Here is a 23,203-nt window from a genome sequence, read left to right on the forward strand (position 1 = left end):
AAAAATTGAATCAATATATTTTACTACTTGTTAGCGGCTAAAAATACAGTATTGTGGTCATGACTACAAACAAGTTCTGCAAATTCCACTGAAATTAGACAGTTGGTGTTTCCCTCTCCCCCATTCATATTTGGCCATAGGATAAGTGGCAGTGGTTTGGTCATTTGTTACAGTTGACCACTACTATGTTTACAGCATGAAAATACAAATAACATGTTGAATTTACCCTTCGTAAGGTAACACACATGAAATGGATCTAATTTTACAGCGAGACTCAGTTATTTCTATGAAGACTTTGCAATCTGGTCCTTGACAATACCATGTCTAGAACAATTCTATAGTTGTAGGACAAGAAATGGGAATATGAGCAGGGCCACATTGATTTTGCCATTGTGATGTCAAAATTAGAGGCCCAGAAGATTATATCCTGGGGTGGCCAGCATTGTGATGCAGCAGTTTAATCCTCTACCTTCAATGCTGGCATCCAATATGGGAGCTGGTTCGTCTTCTACCTGTTCCTCTTCTGATCCAGCTCCCTGCTGATGCACCAGGAAAAGCAGTGGAAGATTGCTAGAGTACTTGGACCCCTGCCTCCCACATGCGAGACTGGATGGAGTCCAAGGCTCCCAGTTTCATCCTGGCCCATCCCTGGCAATTGTTGCCATTTGGGGAATGAACCAGGGGAAGGAAGACCTTTCTTTGTGTTTCTCCTCCTCTTGTTCTGTAGCTTCATCTCTCAAAGAGATAAATCTTCATAAAGGAAAGTTTCAAGGGCTCAATTTCATGTGTTGACATTGTTCATTAACACCATAATTGGGCCAACTTTCCAAGGCCACAAGTAGGAAGCTTATCCATAGCCTTGATAGCCAAGGATCTGTAATTGTGAGCTATCTAAATCATGATTAAGTTTCTTTATTGTGGGGATGGTACATGTTTTAACCAATGGATTTTAAAGAATATGTTAAGTATTTTGTAACAAAGTTAGAATCTTCTGCTTACAACTATAAGGAATTGAATCAATATAAAGGGTGGGGAATGTCTAGCCCATAAAATAATTTGGTCTGGCTCTGCCAAGGCAACTGCAAGCAGGACATGAACTTCAGCAAATCTATAGCAGGCTAATCTATAAGTTGATAATTTTGTATGATCCATGAATGATGTTGTAATTATTCAAATGGCCCTTTGCTGAAAAAAGGTTCCCCAGCCCTGCTGTATGAAGACATGAAGAGTGAGGCTGTAATGAGAATTTTCTCCCTAGAAGCTGCATAGCACATACAGCTCAGATAAGAGGGCTGCATTCTCACCTTCCATGTGAACGTGAGTGCATTCATGATTGTGTTATTGATGTCTTTGATTTCAAACATTTCCTGCTAACAGTTAACAGCACTAGGCCTGAAATAAGCAGGCAAAATGTATATGATTATTTTCTTTCAAGAAAATAATGAGTAAGGATGATTCTTCAACAGATCTAGTCAGTTGGTACTGGTTTGTAAAGTGTACCTGTGAGGGGAAGGTACTTCATTTCCACCACTGCCTGGAACTCTTCATGCTGCTACTTTTCTTTAGAGAAGATCCAAGCCTGTGTTTCTGCACGAGCATGTCAAGGGAGAGTTGGAGCCAAGCTCTTTGTAGGTCACATTCTGGGTAGCTGTGAACAAACGGGGACTAAACTGAGTTCTTCAATTAAAATTTTCTTTGTATGTTAGCTAATAATGTTTTCTGTGAAAATATGATTTATAAAAAAATTATACAAAGATTTTATTTTTTCTTCTAAGGATTTTCTTCAAAATATTCCAGCAAGTCTGTTTACGGGCTACCTCTATGATAACTGGCTTCATGTTCTGGACGAAGGGAGCGAGAAGGCTAAAATAGTGGCAATTCAGAGGTGAGGATGCAGTCATCATTCTCAACCAAACATAAAAAGCCTAAAAAAAAAAGCCCTTTTATTCATTATAATCATGACCTCCAACAAAAGATATTTTTGGTCACACAGGTGTAGGCCCATTTAGAAAGGGTTCCAGGCCTTGCTGCTGTCATTTAGTTCTTGTTTCTCTGACCATTACTAATATGGAGTCTTTGACCTTTGTCTGATATGTGACCCTGATACAAGAGGAAACTATTGGTTCAATCCAGATGCTAGTGGCCTGATGAGTCAGTAGTCTTTATGTAACACTGTCAGAGAGTTAGCCAGCCAGAGAATTCTACAGAAGGTCCAGGAATTGAATTCATGACACATCACATTTGTGTGTGCTTCATAGCTGTACCAAGTCTCTTTGGTAACTGATAACCTTTGCACTCTTGCCCCATTCCTTTGCTACTACATTGAAAAGGAACCCTTTCCATTAATTTCTGTTTATATTCTTTAAGAAGCTTTCATGTGATCAGATTCTAGAATGCAACAAATGTTTTAAATATGCTCTGTTAAATATGCTATTTTTGATAGTTGCTCAATTTAGTGTGTAACATAGTAGACTCAGAAATACTTTGACAATATTCAAACTATTTTGAAGACATACTGGTACACTGTCAAGTATTTTCACTGGGTTTCACCAGTGGCAAACAAAGCATTCAGTTCCTCTTCTCTGCACGCACAATGTTCTGAGTTAAAGTTCTTGATTTAAGAGTGCACTTTTCTATATTCAGGCTTTTAGACGAGCTGCCAAAACCCAACGTTAATCTCTTGCGTTCCCTGTTTGGACTTTTAGACAAGATTGCACAAAACTCATCATCCAATCATATGACGACCTCTGACTTGTCGTTTTGTATAGCCCCAAGCCTTTTTTGGCTACCTAATTACAGCAACTCAGCACAAAGAGTGGAACGAAAGAAAAAGGTAATGAGATGCCTCATTTTTTATGCTGTCTCTGCTTTGCACCTGAAGTTCAGTATCTTAATTCGGATGGGCCATTTAAAAAAAATATTTAAGTAAAGGAAACAAATTTCATGTATTTCATATAGTTTTAAGAGCATAATGATACTTTCCACCTATCCTCCCTTTTCCTCCTTCCCTCATTCCCACCCTTCTTCATTTTCCCTTTAATTTATACCAGATTGGTGACATAAAGAAAGAAGAGGGTCACACAGTGTTTGGAATATGGAGTGTGGCTGGCATTGTGGTGCAGCTGCTTTTAACATGAGCATCCCATATCTAAGTGCTGGTTCAAGTCCTGGCTGCTCTCCTTTCAATCCAGCTCCGTGCTAATATTCCTGGCAAGGCAGCAGAAAATGGCCCAAATACTTGGGGCACTTTCACCCAGATGGAGTTCCAGGCTGATAGTTTTGGTCTGCTCCAGCCCTAGCCATTGAGGCTATCTGGGGAGTGACACCATTTAAAGACCCTTTTTTGTCTCTTTCCCTCTCTTTGCAACTCTGCCTTTCAAGTAAGTAAAAACCAATTTTAAAAATAAAGAGAAACAAATGTGGGCTTTGTGTTCTACAAAACAAGTTTCAACTCTAGGGCTTACCTTTGAATGCTGTTTTGCACTGGACAGTGTTTGCAAGCCAAGGTTTCTCACCTAAGTAATGGATGGTTAGAATGGCAAGAACAGGATGAGCTTGCCTGGGTGGACTGGGAAACATGTGCACACCCACTGACCCTCCTCTACCAACTGCAACTCAGAGATATGCTGGGTCAGATTTCATCTCTGCTAGAAGAATTGAAAACAAGTGAAAGATTGCAGAATCTCCTAATGGAATCACAATGCTAAAGGAGCCTCACTCAGCTCATCCCCACACTCATCCAGAAAGCAAGGCTAAGCTGATGCAGGGCAGTGCTCAACCACAGACTACAGTTAGAAAAGCAGATATTTTCTCTCCACCTACTCCTTTCCTGCCAGAAGAACCCAGTGGGGATCTCTGTTTCTCAAGTTTAGGATGTTGACTTCAGAAGTGAATTTCTCAAGTTGGTGTCTATTTGGCTGCTTTACACATTTTAGAATATAAATGTATTTGTATCCCAACCATTCTATAAATGTTGGTTGAAAATGTCATATCTATAAAGATATGTATTCATTGAAAAAACTGTCACAAATGATAACTGACTTAAAGAATATAAAAATCGGTGCCCAAATACTTTCAAAATTGACATCATTTCATAGAGAAGATGGGCTCATGCGTTTTTTAAAGAATTATTTATTTGAAAGGCAGAGAGCGAGCTAGTGAGAGCACTCTTCCATTTGCTGATTCACTCCCCAGATGGCCACAATAGCTGGAGCTGAGCCACTCTGAAGCCAGGAGCCAGGAGCTTCTTCCAGGTCTCCCACATGGGTGCAGGGACCCAAGAACTTGGACCATCTTCCACTCCTTTCCTAGGCCATAGCAGAGTTGGATCAGAAGTGGAGCATCTGGGACTTGAACTGGTGCCCATATGGGATGCTAGCACTGCAGGTGGCAGTCTTACCCACTATACCACAGTGCCAGCCTTGGGCTCATGTATTTTTATGTCTATATTGAATTTTCCCTAAAATTCTGAATTTCACATTTTTGACTGGTTCACAATTCATTTATGAAATATGACATATAATGATGCCTAGTGTAAACATACACTCTATCTTTGTCCTTTATGTTACAGATTGCTGTTGTAAAATTTCTGATTGAGCATTTCTGCAGGATTTTTGAGGAAGATGTCATCTCCCCCATCAGAGAAAATGCAATAAATCAGGACAACTGCCAAGAAGTTTCAGGTACCCTGAATCATTTAACTGCCTTTGATGACAACTGGTAGAAACACTGCCAGGGTCATGAGCGATCCTCAGACAGACTTTGCCATAGAGTGCAGGATATGTCCCAAGGACAACAGTATAAGGCAAGGTACCCAACTATTCCTCTTCACAGGTTGGCCCACAGGTCAAGGGAGGTTTCACACTGGTTTGAGACAGGAAAAGGCATGGTCCCTGATCTCAGAAAGGTGCTAGTGCAAATTTTTTTTTTAATTTTATTTAATGAATATAAATTTCCAAAGTACGACTCATGTGTTACAATGGCTTCCCCCCCCATACCGTCCCTCCCACCCACAACCCTCCCCTTTCCCACTCCCTCTCCCCTTCCATTCACATCAAGATTCATTTTCGATTATCTTAATATACAGAAGATCAGCTTAGTATATATTAAGTAAGGATTTCAACAGTTTGCTCCCACACAGAAACATAAAGTGAAAAATAGATGATTTTTTTAAATGATGATGAAATCAGATCAGACCTATTGTCATGTTTAATCCCAGTGAGAGTCAAGTTGGGAGTTGATAATTTTTTTTTTTTTTACAGAGGATCAGTTTAGTATACATTAAGTAAAGATTTCAACAGTTTGCACCCCCATAGAAACACAAAGTGAAATATATTGTTTGAGTACTCGTTATAGCATTAAATCTCAATACACAGCACATTAAGGACAGAGATCCTACATGAGGAGTAAGTGCACAGTGACTCCTGTTGTTGACTTTACCAATTGACACTCCTATCTATGGCATCAGTAGTCTCCCTATGCTCCAGTCATGAGTTTCCAAGGCTATGGAAGCCCTCTGAGTTCTCCGATTCTTATCTTGTTTAGACAAGGTCATAGTCAAAGTGGAGGTTCTCTCCTCCCTTCAGAGAAAGGTACCTCCTTCTTTGAAGACCTGTTCTTTCCACTGGGATCTCACTCGCAGAGATCTTTTGCCAGAGTGTCTTGGCTTTCCATGCCTGAAGTACTCTCATGGGCTTTTCAGCCAGATCCGAATGCCTTTAGGGCTGATTCTGAGGCCAGAGTGCTATTTAGGACATCTGCCATTCTATGAGTCTGCTGAGTATCTCACTTCCCATGTTGGATCACTCTCCCCTTTATTTATTCCATCGGTTAGTGTTAGCAGGTACTACACCTGTTTATGTGCTCCCTTTGACTCTTAGTCCTTTCATTATGATCAATTGTGAACTGAAATTGATCACTTGGAATAGTGAGATGGCATTGGTACATGCCACCCTGATGGGATTGAATTGGAATCCCCTGGTATGTTTTTAACTCTACCATTTGGGGCAAGTCAGCTTGAGAATGTCCCAAATTATACATCTCTTCCCTCTCTTATTCCCACTCTTATGTTTAACAGGGATCACATTTCAGTTAATTTTTAACACTTAAGAATAACTGTGTATTAATTACAGAATTAAACCAGTCATATTAAGTAGAACAGACAAAAAAACTACTCAGAGGGATAATGTATTAAGTTGTTCATTAACAGTCAGGGCTATGCTGATCAAGTCACCGTTTCCCATAGTGTCCATTTCACTTCAGGAGGTTTCCTTTTTGGTGTTCAGTCAGTTGTCACTGATCAGGGAGAACATATGGTATTTGTCCCTTTGGGACTGGCTTATTTCACTCAGCATGATGTGTTCCAGATTCCTCCATTTTGTTGCAAATGACTGGATTTCGTTGTTTCTTACTGCGGTATTCTAAAGAGTACATATCCCATAATTTCTTTATCCAGTCTACCATTGATGGGCATTTAGGTTGGTTCCAGGTCTTGGCTATTGTGAATTGTGCTGCAATAAACATTAGGGTGCAGACCGCTTTTTTCTTTATCAATTTAAACTCCTTTGGGTAAATTCCAAGGAGTGGGATGGCTGGGTCGAACGGTAGGGTTATATTCAGGTTTCTGAGGAATCTCCAGACTGATTTCCATAGTGGCTTGACCAGTTTGCATTCCCACCAACAGTGGGTTAGTGTCCCTTTTTCCCCACATCCTCTCCAGCATCTGTTGTTGGTAGATTTCTGAATGTGAGCCATTCTGACCGGGGTGAGGTGAAACCTCATTGTGGTTTAGATTTGCATTTCCCTGATTGCTAATGACCTTGAACATTTTTTCATGTGCCTGTTGGCCATTTGGATTTCCTCTTTTGAAAAATGTCTATTGAGGTCCATGGCCCATCTCTTAAGTGGGTTGTTGGTTTTGTTTTTGTGGAGTTTCTTGATCTCTTTGTAGATTCTGGTTATTAACCCTTTATCTGTTGCATAGTTTGCAGATATTTTTTCCCATTCTGTCAGTTGTCTCTTCACTCTCCTGACTGTTTCTTTTGCAGTACAGAAACTTCTCAATTTGATGCAATCCCAATAGTTGATTTTGGCTTTGACTGCCTGTGCCTCCCAGGTCTTTTCCAGAAACTCTTTGCCTGTGCCAATATCTTGCAGGGTTTCTCCAATGTTCTCTAATAACTTGATGGTGTCAGGTCGTAGATTTAGGTCTTTAATCCATGTTGAGTGGATTTTTGTGTAAGGTGTAAGGTAGGGATCTTGCTTCATGATTCTGCATGTGGAAATCCAATTTTCCCAGCACCATTTATTGAATAGACTGCCCTTGCTCCAGGAATTGGTTTTAGATCCTTGATCAAATATAAGTTGGCTGTAGATGTTTGGGTTGATTTCTGGTGTTTCAATTCTGTTCCATTGGTCTATCCATCTGTTTCTGTACCAGTACCATGCTGTTTTGATTACAACTGCCCTGTAGTATGTCCCAAAATCTGGTATTGTGATGCCTCCGGCTTTGTTTTTGTTGTACCAGATTGCTTTAGCTATTCGAGGTCTCCTGTGTCTCCATATGAATTTCAGCACCAATTTTTCCAGATCTGAGAAGAAGGTCTTCGGTATCTTGATTGGTATTGCATTGAATCTATAAATTGCTTTTGGGAGAATGGACATTTTGATGATGTTGATTCTTCCAACCCATGAGCATGGAAGATTTTTCCATTTCTTGGTATCCTCTTCTATTTCTTTCTTTAAGGTTTTGTAATTTTCATCGTAGAGATCTTTTACGTCCTTGGTTGAGTTTATTCCAAGGTATTTGATTGTTTTTGTAGCTATTGTGAATGGGATTGATCTTAGAAGTTCTTCCTCAGCCATGGCATTGTCTGTGTATACAAAGGCTGTTGATTTTTGTGCATTGATTTTATACCCTGCTACTTTGCCAAAATCTTCTATGAGTTCCAATAGTCTCTTAGTAGAGTTCTTTGGGTCCCCTAAATACAGAATCATGTCATCTGCAAAGAGGGATAGCTTGAGTTCTTCCTTCCCAATTTGTATCCCTTTAATTTCTTTTTCTTGCCTAATAGCTCTGGCTAGAACCTCCAGAACTATATTGAATAGCAGTGGTGAGAGTGGACATCCCTGTCTGGTACCAGATCTCGGTGGAAATGCTTCCAACTTTTCCCCATTCAATAGGATGTTGGCTGTGGGTTTTTCATAGATTGCTTTGATTGTATTGAGGAATGTTCCTTCCAAACCCAGTTTGCTTAGAGTTTTCATCATGAATGGGTGTTGTATTTTATCAAATGCTTTCTCGGCATCTATTGAGATAATCATATGGTTTTTCTTCTGCAGTCTGTTAATGTGGTGTATCACATTGATTGTCTTGCGCACATTAAACCATCCCTGCATACCAGGGATAAATCCCACTTGGTCTGGGTGGATGATCTTTCTGATGTGTTGTTGCATTCTATTGGCGAGAATTTTATTGAGAATTTTTGCATCTATGTTCATCAGGGATATTGGTCTGTAATTCTCTTTCAGTGCTGCATCTTTTTCCGGCTTAGGAATTAAGGTGATGCTGGCTTCATAGAAAGAATTTGGGAGGATTCCCTCTTCTTCGATTGTTCTGAATAGTTTGAGAAGAATTGGAGTTAGTTCTTCTTTAAATGTCTGGTAGAATTCATCAGTGAATCCATCTGGTCCTGGCCTTTTCTTTGTTGGGAGGGCCTTTATTACTGTTTCAATTTCTGTCTCAGTTATGGGTCTGTTTAGGTTTTCGATGTCTTCCTGGTTCAATTTAGGTAGGTTGCATGTGTCCAGGAATCTATCCATTTCTGATAGGTTTCCCTGTTTGCTGGCATACAAGTCCTTGTAGTAATTTCTGATGATTCTTTTATTTCTGTGGTGTCTGTTACATTTCCTTTTTCATCTCTGATTTTATTGATTTGGGTCATTTCTCTTCTTTTTTTAGTTAGTTGGGCCAATGGGGGGTCAATTTTGTTTATTTTTTCAAAAAACCAGCTCCTCGTTTGGCTGATTTTTTGGAATGTTTTTCTTGATTCAATCCTGTTGATTTCTTCTCTGATTTTAATTATTTCTCTTCTCCTTCTAGATTTGGGTCTGGTTTGCTGTAGGTTTTCTAGATCCTTGAGGTGAATTGAAAGCTCATCTATTTGGTGCCTTTCCAATTTCTTGATGTAGGCACCTATTGATATAAACTTTCCTCTTAACACTGCTTTTGCTGCATCCCATAAGTTTTGGTATGTTGTGCTGTTATCCTCATTTACTTCCAGAAAGTTTCTGATTTCTCTTTTGATTTCTTCTATGACCCATTGTTCATTCAGGAGCATGTTGTTCATTCTCCATGTGTTTGCATATGCTCTAGGGATTCCTGAGTTGCTAATTTCCAACTTCATTCCTTTATGGTCTGAGAAGCTGCATGGTATGATTCTAATTCTTTTGAATTTGCTGAGACTTGCTTTATGGCCTAGTATGTGGTCAATCCTAGAGAAGGTTCCATGTACTGCTGAGAAGAATGTAAAATCTTTAGCTGTAGGATTGAAAGTTCTGTATATATCTGTTAGATCCATTTGGGCTATAGTGTCGTTTAAATCTACTGTCTCCTTGTTGATCTTCTGTCCTATTGATCTGTCTATTTCTGAGAGTGGAGTATTGAAGTCCCCCAGTACTATTGTATTGGGGTCTAAGTCTCCCTGTAAGTCCGTTAACAAATCTTTTAGATAAACCGGTGCCCTGTAGTTAGGTGCATATACATTGATAATTGTTATATCTTCCTGTTGAATTGATCCCTTAATCATTCTGTAGTGTCCCTCTTTGTCTCTCTTAACGGTTTTTGTGGTAAAGTTTATGTTGTCTGAAATTAAGATGGCTACGCCTGCTCTTTTTTCATTTCTGTTGGCATGGTATATCTTTTTCCAGCCTTTCACTTTCAGTCTGTATGGATCTTTGTTGGAAAGATGTGTTTCTTGTAAGCAGCAAATAGATGGGTTTTGTTCCTTAACCCAATCAGCCAATTGGTGTCTTTTAACTGGACAGTTCAGGCCATTCACGTTCAATGTCACTAATGATAAGTGGTAACTTTGCCCTGCCATTTGCCAAAGATAAGTTCTCATATATGCTTTGAATTCCCTGTGATCTTTTGCTGTGAGGTTTCCTTCCTTGGTTTCCTTCCTTTACCTTCTTTCATATTGATGACCGTGTTTCTTTGTTTCTGTGTGTAACACATCTTTAAGCATCTTTTGCAGGGCTGGACGAGTGGCAACAAATTCTTTCAATTTCTGTTTGCTATGAAAGGTCTTTATTTCACCTTCATTCACAAATGAGAGCTTTGCAGGACATAATATTCTGGGCTGGCAGTTGTTCTCTCTTAGTACCTGGGCTATATCTCGCCATTCCCTCCTAGCTTGTAGAGTTTCTGATGAGAAGTCAGCTGTGAGTCTGATTGGAGATCCTCTGAGAGTAATCTGATGTTTCTCTCTTGCACATTTTAGGATCTTTTCTTTATGTTTCATTGTGGAGAGTTTAATTACAACGTGTCATGGTGAGGATCTCTTTTGGTCGTGTTTATTAGGGGTTCTGTGAGCTTCCTGTACTAGGATTTCTCTGTCCTTCTCCAAACCTGGGAAATTTTCTGCTAATATCTCACTAAAAAGGCCTTCTAATCCTTTCTCCCTCTCCATGCCTTCAGGAACTCCTAGAACCCTAATGTTGGGTTTTTTAATAGTATCCTGAAGATTCCCGACAATATGTTTTAGATTCCTAATTTCCTCTTCTTTTCTTTGGTCTGACTGTATCCTTTCCTGTTCTCTGTCTTCTAAGTCCGATATTCTCTCTTCTGCTTCTCCCATTCTGTTTGTAAGGCTCTCTATTGTGTTTTTCATTTGATCTATTGAATTCTTCACTTCAGTCACTATCCCAGTTTCCTGTTGTACTAGTTGTTTCGTTTCATTTTGATTCCTCCTTAATATTTCATTTTCACGAGATAGATTTTCTATCTTGTCCATTAAGGATTTCTGTAGTTCAAGAATTTGTTTTTGAGAACTTCTTAATGTTCTTATCAATTTTTTGAGATCTGCTTCTTGCATTTCTTCTATGTCATCATCCTCATAATCTTGAATTGGGGTGTCTTTTTCATTTGAGGGCTTCATGGTGACTTCCTTGTTTTTATTACCTTGGTTTTTGCGTTTGTTATTTGGCATATTGGAGATATTTGGTTTCTTCACTGTGGTGCTTTTTCTTGTTATACTATGACTCTAGATTAAGTGGACTGTCTGTTTTTGATGGAGCCTTAGGGCTTGAGATGGGTGTGGCCTGAGAGCTCTGTTTGGTGTGCCAAAGGTGACACTCCCAGGTTAGGCGTGGTAAATCTCTCTCTTCTTTTTTTTTTTTTTTTTGATTCAAAAGGGAAGTTATTCTGCACAGCTGAACGAAGTTGGAGGTAGTTAGCAGGCAAATGATATACCCACAGGAGCCAGAGATCAGAAGCTCTTTCCCAAGGACCACACAGGGAATCTGTTCGGCCCTCAGAGTGGGCTCAAATTCTCCTTCAGTCTCCCACTGGGTTGCCAAAGTTATGGAATTGTAGCATCTCTGGAGAGTGCTCACGTGAATTCCATGAGTTCTCTCCCCCACCGTCTCTTTTTTCACAGTCTCAGTTCAGTAGCACCACAAATTTACTAGGTCCTAATCTCCTGTTAATTCTCCCCGCCCAGAGTCAGGTTTTTCTGCTAGGCTCAGGGCCGGTGCAGACCTGAGGTCGCTCTGCTTATGACATATGTCCAAGATGGCGCCTGCTCTTTGTCTTGCTCGCCCTTGAGAGGTGAGCGGAGAGAGAGAAACCTGTGTCCGTACCAGTCACCTTTTTTTTTTTCCTCTCTCTCTCTTCCAGTTAGCCTGGTGAAGTTCCCCCCTCCCCCGGGGGTGTCGTTCCCTCTAGTCTCCTCTCTCCGCTTGCCTGCCGGTGTCTCGGGCCATTGAGGTTCGGCTCACCTCGCGTTCCAGTGCTGGTGTGTTGAGTCTGCCGCTGGTGTCCCGAACTGTGGGCTCCCACGCTCTCCACGCAGGTCCGCTCCCCTTCCAGCGCCGATGTGTGGACTCGGAGCCCTGGACGTCCCAAGTCTCCCCGCTGTTGTCTGTGTGGCACGCACTCCCCTTCTAGCACTGGCGCGCAGACCCTGCGGCTTGTGCAGCTCGGTCCCCCAGCTCGGCTTCCACGGCTCGGTCCCGCGGCTCGGCTTCCGCGTGGTGGGCGACCTTGTTCTCCCAGTAGGTCCTCCGATTCACGGCCACTCGATGCAGAAGAGTTTCCTCTGCAATATTTTCCTGGTTCTTTTTTCTGAGGCTACCGTAACTCCCCTTTTATTAAACTAAATTTTCCCGGACTATCGGTGTGCGCCCTCACTATTCCGCCATCTTGGCTCCGCCCCTCGTGCTAGTGCAAATTTTAACAGCATCATATTCTATGATCCACCAACTGGACTCTTTCCAAACAAAAGTTGAAGTGGATTCCTTCCTTATGACTGTACCTCACAAAGACATGATGAATGGAAGTTAAAACATGAGTTTATTTATTTAGTGAAGAGGCAGAGAGGCACACAAAGATCTTAACAGACACAGACCCCATCCGCTCACTGGCTTGTTCCACAAAGGACTGGGCAGGGCCAAAGTCAGAAACAAGGAGCTTAAACCAGGTTTCCCACTTGCATGGCAAGATTCCATACACTGGGACAATCCCTACTGTTTTCAGTTTATTTTGGTGGCAAATATTTTTTAAATTCATGGCTAGTTTTTTCATTATACAAATTTTCCATGCATAGTGAAAAAATGCTTTGAATCAAACCATTTTTGGCACTAACATATAATTATACTTTGTATTCTGTTTTTCCACAGATAGATTGAAATCTTTTTCTTGTACTTATAGAGAATGTGCTCTAGATTAAAGTCAAGTGAGGGGTTCAAAACAATGCCTGTTCGATATCTTTCTCTCCTTCCACTCTATGGTCCTTGAGGCACCGCAGGTGTCCAGTGCTCTTTCAGTTTGAATACTTCCAGCATCATTGAGAAAGAGAGTCTTGTTTCACTGTCAAGCAGCCATTCCAGAACATAAAACCTGTGTCATGATTTTCCTGCTGTGTTCTCTTTGGCCTGACCTTCTCTGTCAGCCTTGGTTTCTTCAGCTCTAAAATATGGACATGAAGACTCTGTATATCTCAGGATTGCATTGCAGGTTAAATCAGATAATGGTATAAACTAACCGAGGTGAAAAAAGATTTCGCAGGATAGTAGGGATTTCTCTGAAATTTGAAGCTAGCTAATACTAGCCCAACCTAGGTAACTGGCAGCCAACAGGCACTCAATTCCCTAGGATAGAGTTCAGGACCAGAATTTTGAGGACCTGTGTTATTAGTGCCTTCAGATTTGTGCCTTTTCCTGGTCTTAAGACATTTACTTTATTGCTTGGAGAAAATCTTTAGGAAAATCCATTTCATCAGGAATTGGGATGCTTCTGATAGCTTAGAATATTGATATGAAAACAACCTTGTGTTTTTCCCTCAATAAAGAAAGTGGAGCAATTTGATGCATGCCAGCCTGTACAAGTCTTGATAATTGACAAGAAAACACATTTCAGGGATGATGTCCAGACCACACCTGCCATGGGGTCAGCCAACTCTCTGTCCTTCATTTTCTGAGTTGTTTAATAATGACATCTGCACAGATACATATGACTTTCCCTTTTCATAAACTTCCTTTAACATTATGACAAGAGCTATTTTGTAAAATGTTCACATGATTTTTCTAAATTTGATGAAACCTTTGTCCAGAAATAATGGACTGTATTGATAATGGGATGCACAGGAAGCACGTTGTTAAATGCAGACCACCTTTTTGGTGCATGTTGTGCCTCACTGGTTCTCAACCTTTTATGAGCAGCTTCCATTCTATTAGGTCATCCCAGCTACTTTTTCTTTCCCATTTACCTCACACATGGAGACACAAACAGTTCCTACATATGTAGTATTCAAAAATAACATGAAAAATATAAAAATGTAAAGAGTTGGTTTAGATAAAAAATTCAAATCCATGCATACTTTTTCATACGTATTTTTATTTTTTAATGAAGTATCAAAAATTCATGACAATACATATTATGAAGAAACTATAAACGGGCTATAATCAAACAGAAAGATGAGACCATTCCATCCAAATACAGTAAATTTTAAATTAGTCACAGATCATTAAAACTATAGTAGTATAACATTCTTAACCACTAATATGACAAAGGTATAAAACAAAGTTTGACACAACTATATTTGCAGTTATACTGATACAGGCATTTCCTTTTCTAGTTTTTCTTTTTAAATTTTAGCTCCCACATATAAGGGAGAACATGTGGTATTGGTCTTTCTATGTCTGGCTTATTTCACTTAACATCATGTCCTCTAATTATATTCATTTTGCTGCAAATGGTAGAATTCATTCTTCATTATACCCAAATATTCCATTTTGTATATATACCACATTTTCTTTATCCATTCATCTATGATGGAGACCTTGGTTGATGCCATATTTTGGCTAGGATGAACTGTGCTCCTATAAACTTGGTGGTTCAGGGTATTTCTTTGATACAACATGTTCACGTCTTTTGGGCATCTACCTGGAAGTGAAATTGCTGGATCATATCGCAACACTATTTGTAGTTAAGAAATTTCCATACTGTTTTCCACACTGGCTGGACTAATTTACATTCCCAATAACAGTGTATAAGTATTATTTATCCACATCCACACCAGCATTTGTTATTGTCTTTTGTATTTTAGCCAATCTTACAGGAGTGAAGTGCTGTCTCAATGTGGTTTGATTTGCATTTCCCTGATGGCTAGTGATGTTGAGTATTATTTGTTGACCATTTGTATTTCTTGTTTTGAAAGCTGTTTATTGAGGTTCTTTCCCATTTCTTCACTGGATGAGTTTTCTTTAATTTTTATTAATATTAACAGAACAAATTTCATGTATTTCATAGGTATAATCATAAGAAGATAAACATGTTTCCTGCTCTTCTTCTCTCCCACCCTCAATTCCTTTACTTCCTTCATTTTTGTTAATTTTTGCAAAAACATAATTTCAATCCAGTCTATTCAAGAAGTAAAAAGTAGACAGACCACAGGCATATAAATTAGAGCTAAAAACAATCAAATCACAAGATGTCTGTTTCATTTCTTATATTTTTGTATAGGAATTCTATATATTATCTACCACATGTCAGAAAACATACGATATTTGTCTTTTTGAGACTGGCTTATTTCACTAAGCATAATGGTTTTCAGTTGCATCCATTTTGTTGCGAAAGATAAGACTTCATTCTTCTTCATGGCTGAGCAGTATTCCATAGTGTGTGTGTGTGTGTGTGTGTGTGTGTGTGTGTGTATACCACATTTTCTTCAGTCATCAGTTGACAGATATTTGAGTTGATTTCATATCTTAGCTATTGTGAATTGAGCTGCAATAAACATGGGGTACAGATAACTTTTATTTATTTTTTAATTTTTTTTTATTTTTTGACAGGCAGAGTGGACAGTAAGAGAGAGAAAGGTTTTCCTTTTGCCGTTGGTTCACCCTCCAATGGCCTCCGCGGCCAGCACACTGCAGCTGGCGCACCGCGCTGATCCGATGGCAGGAGCCAGGTGCTTCTCCTGGTCTCCCATGGGGTGCAGGGCCCAAGCACTTGGGCCATCCTCCACTGCACTCCCTGGCCACAGCAGAGAGCTGGCCTGGAAGAGGGGCAACCGGGACAGAATCCGGCACCCCGACGGGGACTAGAACCCGGTGTGCCAGCTCTGCAAGGCGGAGGATTAGCCTAGTGAGCCACGGCGCTGGCCAGATAACTCTTTTATACACTGATTTCATGTCATTTGGGTAACTTCCCAAAAGCGGGATGGCTGGGTCATATGGCAGATCAATTTTCAGATTTTTGAGGAATCTCCATACTCCTTCCATACTGATTGTTCTAGCCTACATTCCCACCAGCAGTGGATTATGGTACCTTTCTCCCTACAACCTCACCAGCATTTATTATTTTTTTATTTTGGATGATAACCATTCTCACTTAGGTGAGGTGAAACCTCACTGAAGTTTTTACTTGTATTTCCCTGATAACTACTGATCCTGAGCATTTTTTATGGCTGTTAACCTTTTGAATTTCATCTTTTAGAAAATGCCTCTACATGTCCTTTGCCCATTTCTTAACTGTATTGTTTGTTTGGTTGCTATCGAGTTTCTTGTGCTCTTTATGGATATTGGATATTAATCCTTTATCAGTTTCATAGTTTAAATATTTTCTCCTATTCTGTCAGCTACCTCTTTGTTGAGTGTTTGCTATGCAGTCCAGAAGCTTAATAGCTTGATGTAATCCCATTAGACTATTTTTGCTTTTATTGCTTGTGCTTCTGGGGTCTTTTCCAAGAAGTATGCAGAGTTTTCACGATGTTTTCCTCTACTAATTTGATAATGTCGGATATGTTTAGATCTTTGATCCATTTTGAGTTGATCTTTTTATACTGTATAATGTTGGAGACTTGGTTCATACTTATGGATGTGTAGCACTATTTGTTGAAGAGATTATCCTTTCTCCAGGCATTGATTTTAGTTGTTTGTCAAAGATTAGTTGGTTGTAGCTGCATGGATTAATTTCTGTGGTTTCTATTCTGTTCCATCGGTCATCATGTTTATTTTTGTGTCTGTACCATACTGTTTTGATTATTACTGCCTTGTAGTATGTCTTGAAGTCTGGTTTTGTGATTTCTCTGGCTTTGTTTTTGTTGTTTAAGGTTCCTTTAGATATTTAGGGACTCTTGTGTTTCCATATGAATAATATGTCTTTTTCTAGATCTGAGAAGCATTTCCTTGGCATTTTGATTGTGATTGCATTGCATCTGTAAATTGCTTTGGGTAGTATGGACAATTGACATGAATTCTTCTAATCCACGAATGTTGAAAATCTTTCCATTGTTTTGTGTGTTGTTCTACTTTATGTCATGTATGGATTTCTTTAACTTATGAATTTGCTTCTTATTACTTCTGAGTAATCCCATGATGATTCTTTTGAATTACTTTTCAGGTATTTCCTCAGTATTTTCATGTTCATATTCTAATGTTGAAATGATGTTGTGTTCTTATGGCAGTCATGTTTTCTTTTTGTTGTTTTCTGCTATTTTTAGACATTTGTGGAAACAGTTGGTTTTCGCTACTCATGGCTTTTTAATTTTTTTAAAGGAATACAACTTAATGCATTTAATACAGATAATACAGATTTGGGAATATGATGATTCTTCCCCTCCACCTCCCTCCCACCCATACTCAACTTTTTTCCTCCTCCTCCTTCCTTTCCCATTCCTGTTTTTTTTCAGAGATTAATTTTTCAGGTAACTTTAATACTCATAAAATTAACCCTACAATAATTAGTTAACTGAGTAGTATGAAGAAAAAAACCAAAGCAGACAAAAATGTATTCTCCTCAATAGTCAAGACAAGGGCTATTTAAAATCAGTGCATCTAAAGTGACAGTTTCACTCCTGTTGATTACATATTAGGTATTCTATTAGTTACCACAGAACAGAGTGATCATAATGTATTTGTCTTTTTGTGACTTGTATATTGAAGATTTTTCCACTTTTTAGGTCGTATTCTATTTCTTTCTTTAATGTTTTGTAATTTTCATTGTAGAGATCTTTGACCTTGGTTAAATTAATTTCAAGGTATTTAAATATTTTTAGTTATGAATGGGATTGATTTTACAAGGTCTTTCTCAGCTATGGCATTGTCTGTATGCAAAAGTTATTGATTTTTGTGTGTTGATTTTATATCCTGTTAAACTCCTTAATGAGTACCAATATTCTCTTCATATAGTCTTTTGGCTTCCCTATATATTGAATCATGTCATCAGCACATAGGTATAGTTTGACTTCTTCCTTCCCTATTTGTATCCTTTTATTTCTCTTGCCTGGTGACCCTGGCTAAAACATCCAGAACTATATTGAATAGCAATGGTGACAATGGACATCCTAGTCTGGTTCCAGATGCTAATGAAAATGCCTCCAATTTTTCCCCATTCAGTAGGATGCTGGCTGTGGGTTTGTTTTAAATTGCTTTATGTTGAGGAATTTTCCTTCTATACCCAACTTCTTAAGGTTTTCATCATAAAAGGGTGTTGAATTTTGTCATATGCTTTCTCTGCATTTGGTCTTCAGTTTGTTACTGTCGTTTATCACATTTATTCATTTTTGGATATTGAACCATACCTGTATGCTAGTGATAAATCCCACTTGGTCTGGGTGAATGATCTTTCTAGTGTGTTGTTCTATTTGATTCGCCAGTATTTTGTTTAGGATTTTCACATTTATTTTCAATATTGGTCTATATTTCTCATTTGCTCTCATATCTTTTTCTGGCTTAGGTATTTAAGTGATGCAGTCTTCATAGAAGGAGTTTGGGAGGATTCCCTCCTTTTCAATTGTTTTGAATAGCTTGAGAAGAATTGGAATTGAATTCTACCAGACATTTAAAGAAGAATTATCAGTGAAGGTGGCAGGACCTTGGCTTTTCTTTGTTGATAGGGTCTTTATTACTGATTTGATCTCTTAGTTATGGGTCTGTTTAGGTGTTCTATGTCTTCATGATTCAATCTATGTAGGTTGTATGTGTCCAGGAATCTATTTTTTTCTAGGTCTCTCAATTTGTTGGTATTCAGTTTTTTGTAGTAATTCCTTATGATTCCTTTTATTTTCCTGGTATCTGTTGTTACATTTCCTTTTTCATCTCTGATTTTGTTGATTTGGGTCTTCTCCTTGTTTTTTGTTGTTGTTGTTGTTGTTGTTGTTGTTGTTTGCTGAGCCAATAGTCTATTTTATTTTTTCAAAAAACCAGCTCTTCATTTCATTGATCTTTTTCATTTTTTGTTTCAATTTAGTTTTTCTCCTAATTTTAATTATTTCTCTCCTCCTCCTAGTTTGAATTTGGCTTGATGTTATTTTTCTAGGTCCTTAAGATGCACTGACAGCTCATTTAGTTGGTGACTTCCCAATTTCTTGATGTAGGTGCTAATTGCTATAAACTTCCCTCTTAACACTGTATTTGCTTTGTCCCATAAGTTTTGATATGAGGTATGGTCATCTTCATTTGTTTCCAGAAACTTTTTGTTTCAATTTTGATTTCTTTTGTGACCCACTTTTCGTTTAGGAGCATACTGTTCCATCTCCATTTATTTGCATATGTTCCTGAGACTCTTGAGTTGATTTTGAGCTTCAATCCATTGTTATGATCAGAGAAGGTTCATGGTATGATTTTGATTTCTTGAATTTGCTGAGACTTGCTTTATTGCCTAGTATATGGTCTATCTTAGAGAAAGTTTTTTGCACTGCTGATAAGAATGTGTTCTGCCACTGTGTGGTGAAGAGTTCTGTAGATGTAGATATCAGTTAGGTCCATCTGGTCCATAGTATCAATTAACTCTGTTGGTTGGTTGTTGATCTTCTGCCTGGTTGATCTATCCAGTGATGAGCATGAGGTGTTAAAGTTCCCCACTACTACCATATTGGAGTGTGTCTCTCTTTAGATCCTTTAATAGTTGTTTTCAATAGCCAGGTGCCCTTTAATTAGTTGCATATATATTAATAATAGTTACATCTTCCTGTTGTATTGATCTCATAATCATTATAAAGTGTCCTTCTGTCTCTCTTGTAACAGTTTTTGTGTTAAAGTCTGTTTTGTTTTCCATTAGCATGGAATACCTTTTTCCTTCCTTTCAGTTTCTGTCTATGTATCTTTGTTGGAGACTGTGTTTCTTATAAGCAGCAAATAGATAGGTCTTGTATCTTTTAACTGGAGAGTTGAGGCCATTTACATTCAGGGTAACTATTGATAAGTAATCAACTTTGCCCTGCCATTTTCCTGCAAATGTTCCTATCCTTTGCTCTGTATTTCTTTTGTACTTTTACTGGGGTGGGGTTTCTATCTTCATATTTTTTCATGATTATGGCTCTTTCTGTGTGTAGCACATCCTTAAGCATTTTTTGTAAGGCTGGACAAGTGGTGACAAATTCTTTCAATTTCTGTTATGGAAGGTCTTTATTTCATCTTTACCCTGCAAAGCTCTCATTTATGGATACAGTATTCTAGACTGAGTTTTTTCTCTTAAGATTTGGACTATATCTTGCCATTGTATTCTAGCATGCAGGGTTTCTGATGAGAAGTCAGGTGTGACTCTGGAAATCTGGTCTTTCTCTCATACACATTTTAGAATCTTATTCATGCTCTACTGTGGGAAGTTTGATTACAGTGTGCTGTGATGAAGATATTTTCTGGTCAAATTTGTTAGCAGTGCTATGTGCTTCCTGTACTTGGACATTCCTTTCTATCTCCAAGTTTGGGAAGTTTTCTGTAATTATTTCACTAGGTAGGCCTTTGAATCTCTTTTTTCACACCCTCAGGCACTCCTAAGAATCAAATGTTGCATCTTTTGATATTATTTCATATATCTCCAACACTTTTTAAGTTTCTAATTTCTTCTTGTTTTTGGTCTGTCTATAAAATTTCCAGAGATTGTCTTCTAATTTGGAAATTCTTTCTTCTGCCTTACCAATTCTGTTAATACTTTCCACTGCATTTCTAGTATTTCATTTTGATTTCTCTTTAAAATCTCAATTTAATGGGAAATTTTTCATACCTAAATAGTTTTTTTAGTTCCTGGATTTGCTTTCAACTGCTTTTGAGTAATCCAATGATTAACTTTTTGAATTACATTTCTGGCATTTCCTCTTTTTCTTCATCTTTACATTCTAGTATCAAAATGTTGTAGTGTTCTTTTGGGGGGCTCATAGTGTCTGTTTCTTGAATTTTTGCCTTTATTATTAGGCATTTGTAAAAAATTATATATATATATATGATGTGATCCAGAACTATGAGCGGAGGAAACAGCCTGCAGCCCCCAGCGACTCAGAGCTCTACTGGAGGGTAGCTGGGCAGCTATGAGAGACAGTGTGGTGCCCAAACCAACAACACTCTCTGGACTCAGTGTCTGAGACCTTGGAGCCTTGGCTACAAGAGAAGGTATAAGGTGTAGCTGAGTTTTGAGATCTACCACACCCAACTTGGCTGTTACCCTGGAAACACTCCCTAACCTAGAGCATTGACTATGAAAAACTATATGCTAATTGGAAAATCTTGAAGAAATGGATAAGTTCCTGGATTCATATAACCTCCCAAGATTAAATCAATAAGATATTGCTTGTTACAGGTCTGTTTAGATTGCCTATAAGAATGAAGCACTAATCAAAATGTATTCACTGATAACCCTAGATATTCACTGAAAGCAGACATTCCACTTACCTACAGTCATAGTACAAAGATAAAAGCTTCCACAGAAGAAAAATGAGAATACTCCACAAATGCTGAACAAATGCACCAATTCAAAAGAACAAGAAAAGGAAGACATGACATCCTTAATATGACACCTAAATACTAGATTGTAAAGATGATGAAATAGAAGAAATGGAATTCAAAAATTGATCATAAGCTTACATAGAAGTAATCAGAAGAAAATGCATGAACTACTGAAACCTGTACAGGACATGAAAGAAAATTTCTCCCATGAAGTTGAGATCTTAATTCTTCATTTCATTTTGATTTCTCTTTAAGCAGAATTAAAAAATGCAGTCGAGGCCAGCGCCGTGGCTCACTAGGCTAATCCTCTGCCAGCAGCGCCAGCACACTGGATTCTAGTCCCAGTCAGGGTGCTGGATTCTGTCCCGGTTGCTCCTCTTCCAGGCCAGCTCTCTGCTGTGGCCAGGGAGTGCAGTGGAGGATGGCCCAAGTGCTGGGGCCCTGCACCCCATGGGAGACCAGGAGAAGCACCTGGCTCCTGCCATCGGCTCAGCGCGGCGCGCCGGCCGCAGTGGCCATTGGAGGGTGAACCAACGGCAAAGGAAGACCTTTCTCTCTGTCTCTCTCTCTCACTGTCCACTCTGCCTGTCAAAAAAAATGCAGTTGAGGGCCTTAACAGAATCAATGAAGCAGAAGAATGAATATCGGACTTAGAAGATAAACCACAGGAAATTATACAGTCAAACCAAAGACAAGAGGAGGAAATTAGAAAAAAAAAACTAAGAACACTAATAGGAATCTACAGGATATTATAAAAAGCTTCATATATGGGTTCTAGGAGTTCCTAAAGGCATGGAGGAAAGAAAGGATTTCTTTTTTTTTTTTTTTGACTGGCAGAGTGGACAGTGAGAGAGAGACAGAGAGAAAGGTCTCCCTTTGCTGTTGGTTCACCCTCCAATGGCCACTGCAGCCAGCGCACCACACCAATCCGAAGGTAGGAGCCAGGTGCTTTTCCTGGTCTCCCATGCGGGTGCAGGGCCCAAGCATTTGGGCCATCAGGAGGCCTTTTAAATGGGATAATAACAAAATTTCCCTATTTCGGAGAAGGAAAGGAACATCCAAGTACAGGAAGCACGCAGAACTCCTAATAGACATGACCAGAAAAGATCCTCACCACAACAGAATGTAATCAAACTCACCACAGAAAACAGAAAGAGAAGATTCTAAAATGCCAGATTACTTTCTGAGGATTTCCAATTAGACTCACAGAGGACTTCTCATCAGAAACCCTATAGGCTAGGAGAGAATGGCGAGATATAGGCCAAGTCTTAACAACAAAAAAAAAAAACTGTCAGAATATTATACCCTGCAAAGCTCTCATTTATGAATTAAAATGAAATGAAGACCTTCCATAACAAACAGAAATTGAAAGAATTTGTCACTACCCATCCAGCCCTGCAAAAGATGCTTAAGGATGTGCTGCACAAAAGAGACAAACATGGTCAGAAGAAGGTAAAGTAAGAAAATCTTTCAGTAAAAGTTCAAACAAAATTCAAAGTAAAAAATAGGAATGTTTTTGGGAAAATGGCAAGGTAAAGTCATCATTTATTAATAGTCACATTGAATGTAAGTGGCCTCAACTCCCCAGTTAAGACACAAACTGGCTTAATGGGTTAAAAAAACAAAACACATCTATTTGCTGACTACAAAAAAAATCTCATCAACAAAGATGCATACAGACTGAAAGTGAAAGGGTGGAAAAAGATATTCCATGACAACAGAAACCAAAAATAGCTGGTTAGCCATCTTAATATCACACAGC

General features: G+C 38.9%; 1 protein-coding gene across 1 annotated transcript in view; it reads left to right on the forward strand.

Moving 5' to 3' along the window:
• Positions 1-2,675: 2,675 nt before the first annotated feature.
• Positions 2,676-23,203, forward strand: part of LOC149128608 (rho GTPase-activating protein 20-like) — a 31,557-nt gene continuing 11,029 nt past the window's right edge. Inside the window, exons 1-2 of the mRNA XM_089314225.1 lie at positions 2,676-2,833; positions 4,571-4,682. Coding sequence (XP_089170351.1) covers positions 2,738-2,833; positions 4,571-4,682 — 208 coding nt within the window. The 5' untranslated portion in view covers positions 2,676-2,737. The remainder of the gene's footprint in view (positions 2,834-4,570; positions 4,683-23,203) is intronic.

This window comes from Oryctolagus cuniculus, chromosome 1 (genome assembly GCF_051225735.1).
Source record: "Oryctolagus cuniculus isolate XC-2025 breed Fujian yellow rabbit chromosome 1, ASM5122573v1, whole genome shotgun sequence".
Taxonomy (NCBI): domain Eukaryota; kingdom Metazoa; phylum Chordata; class Mammalia; order Lagomorpha; family Leporidae; genus Oryctolagus; species Oryctolagus cuniculus.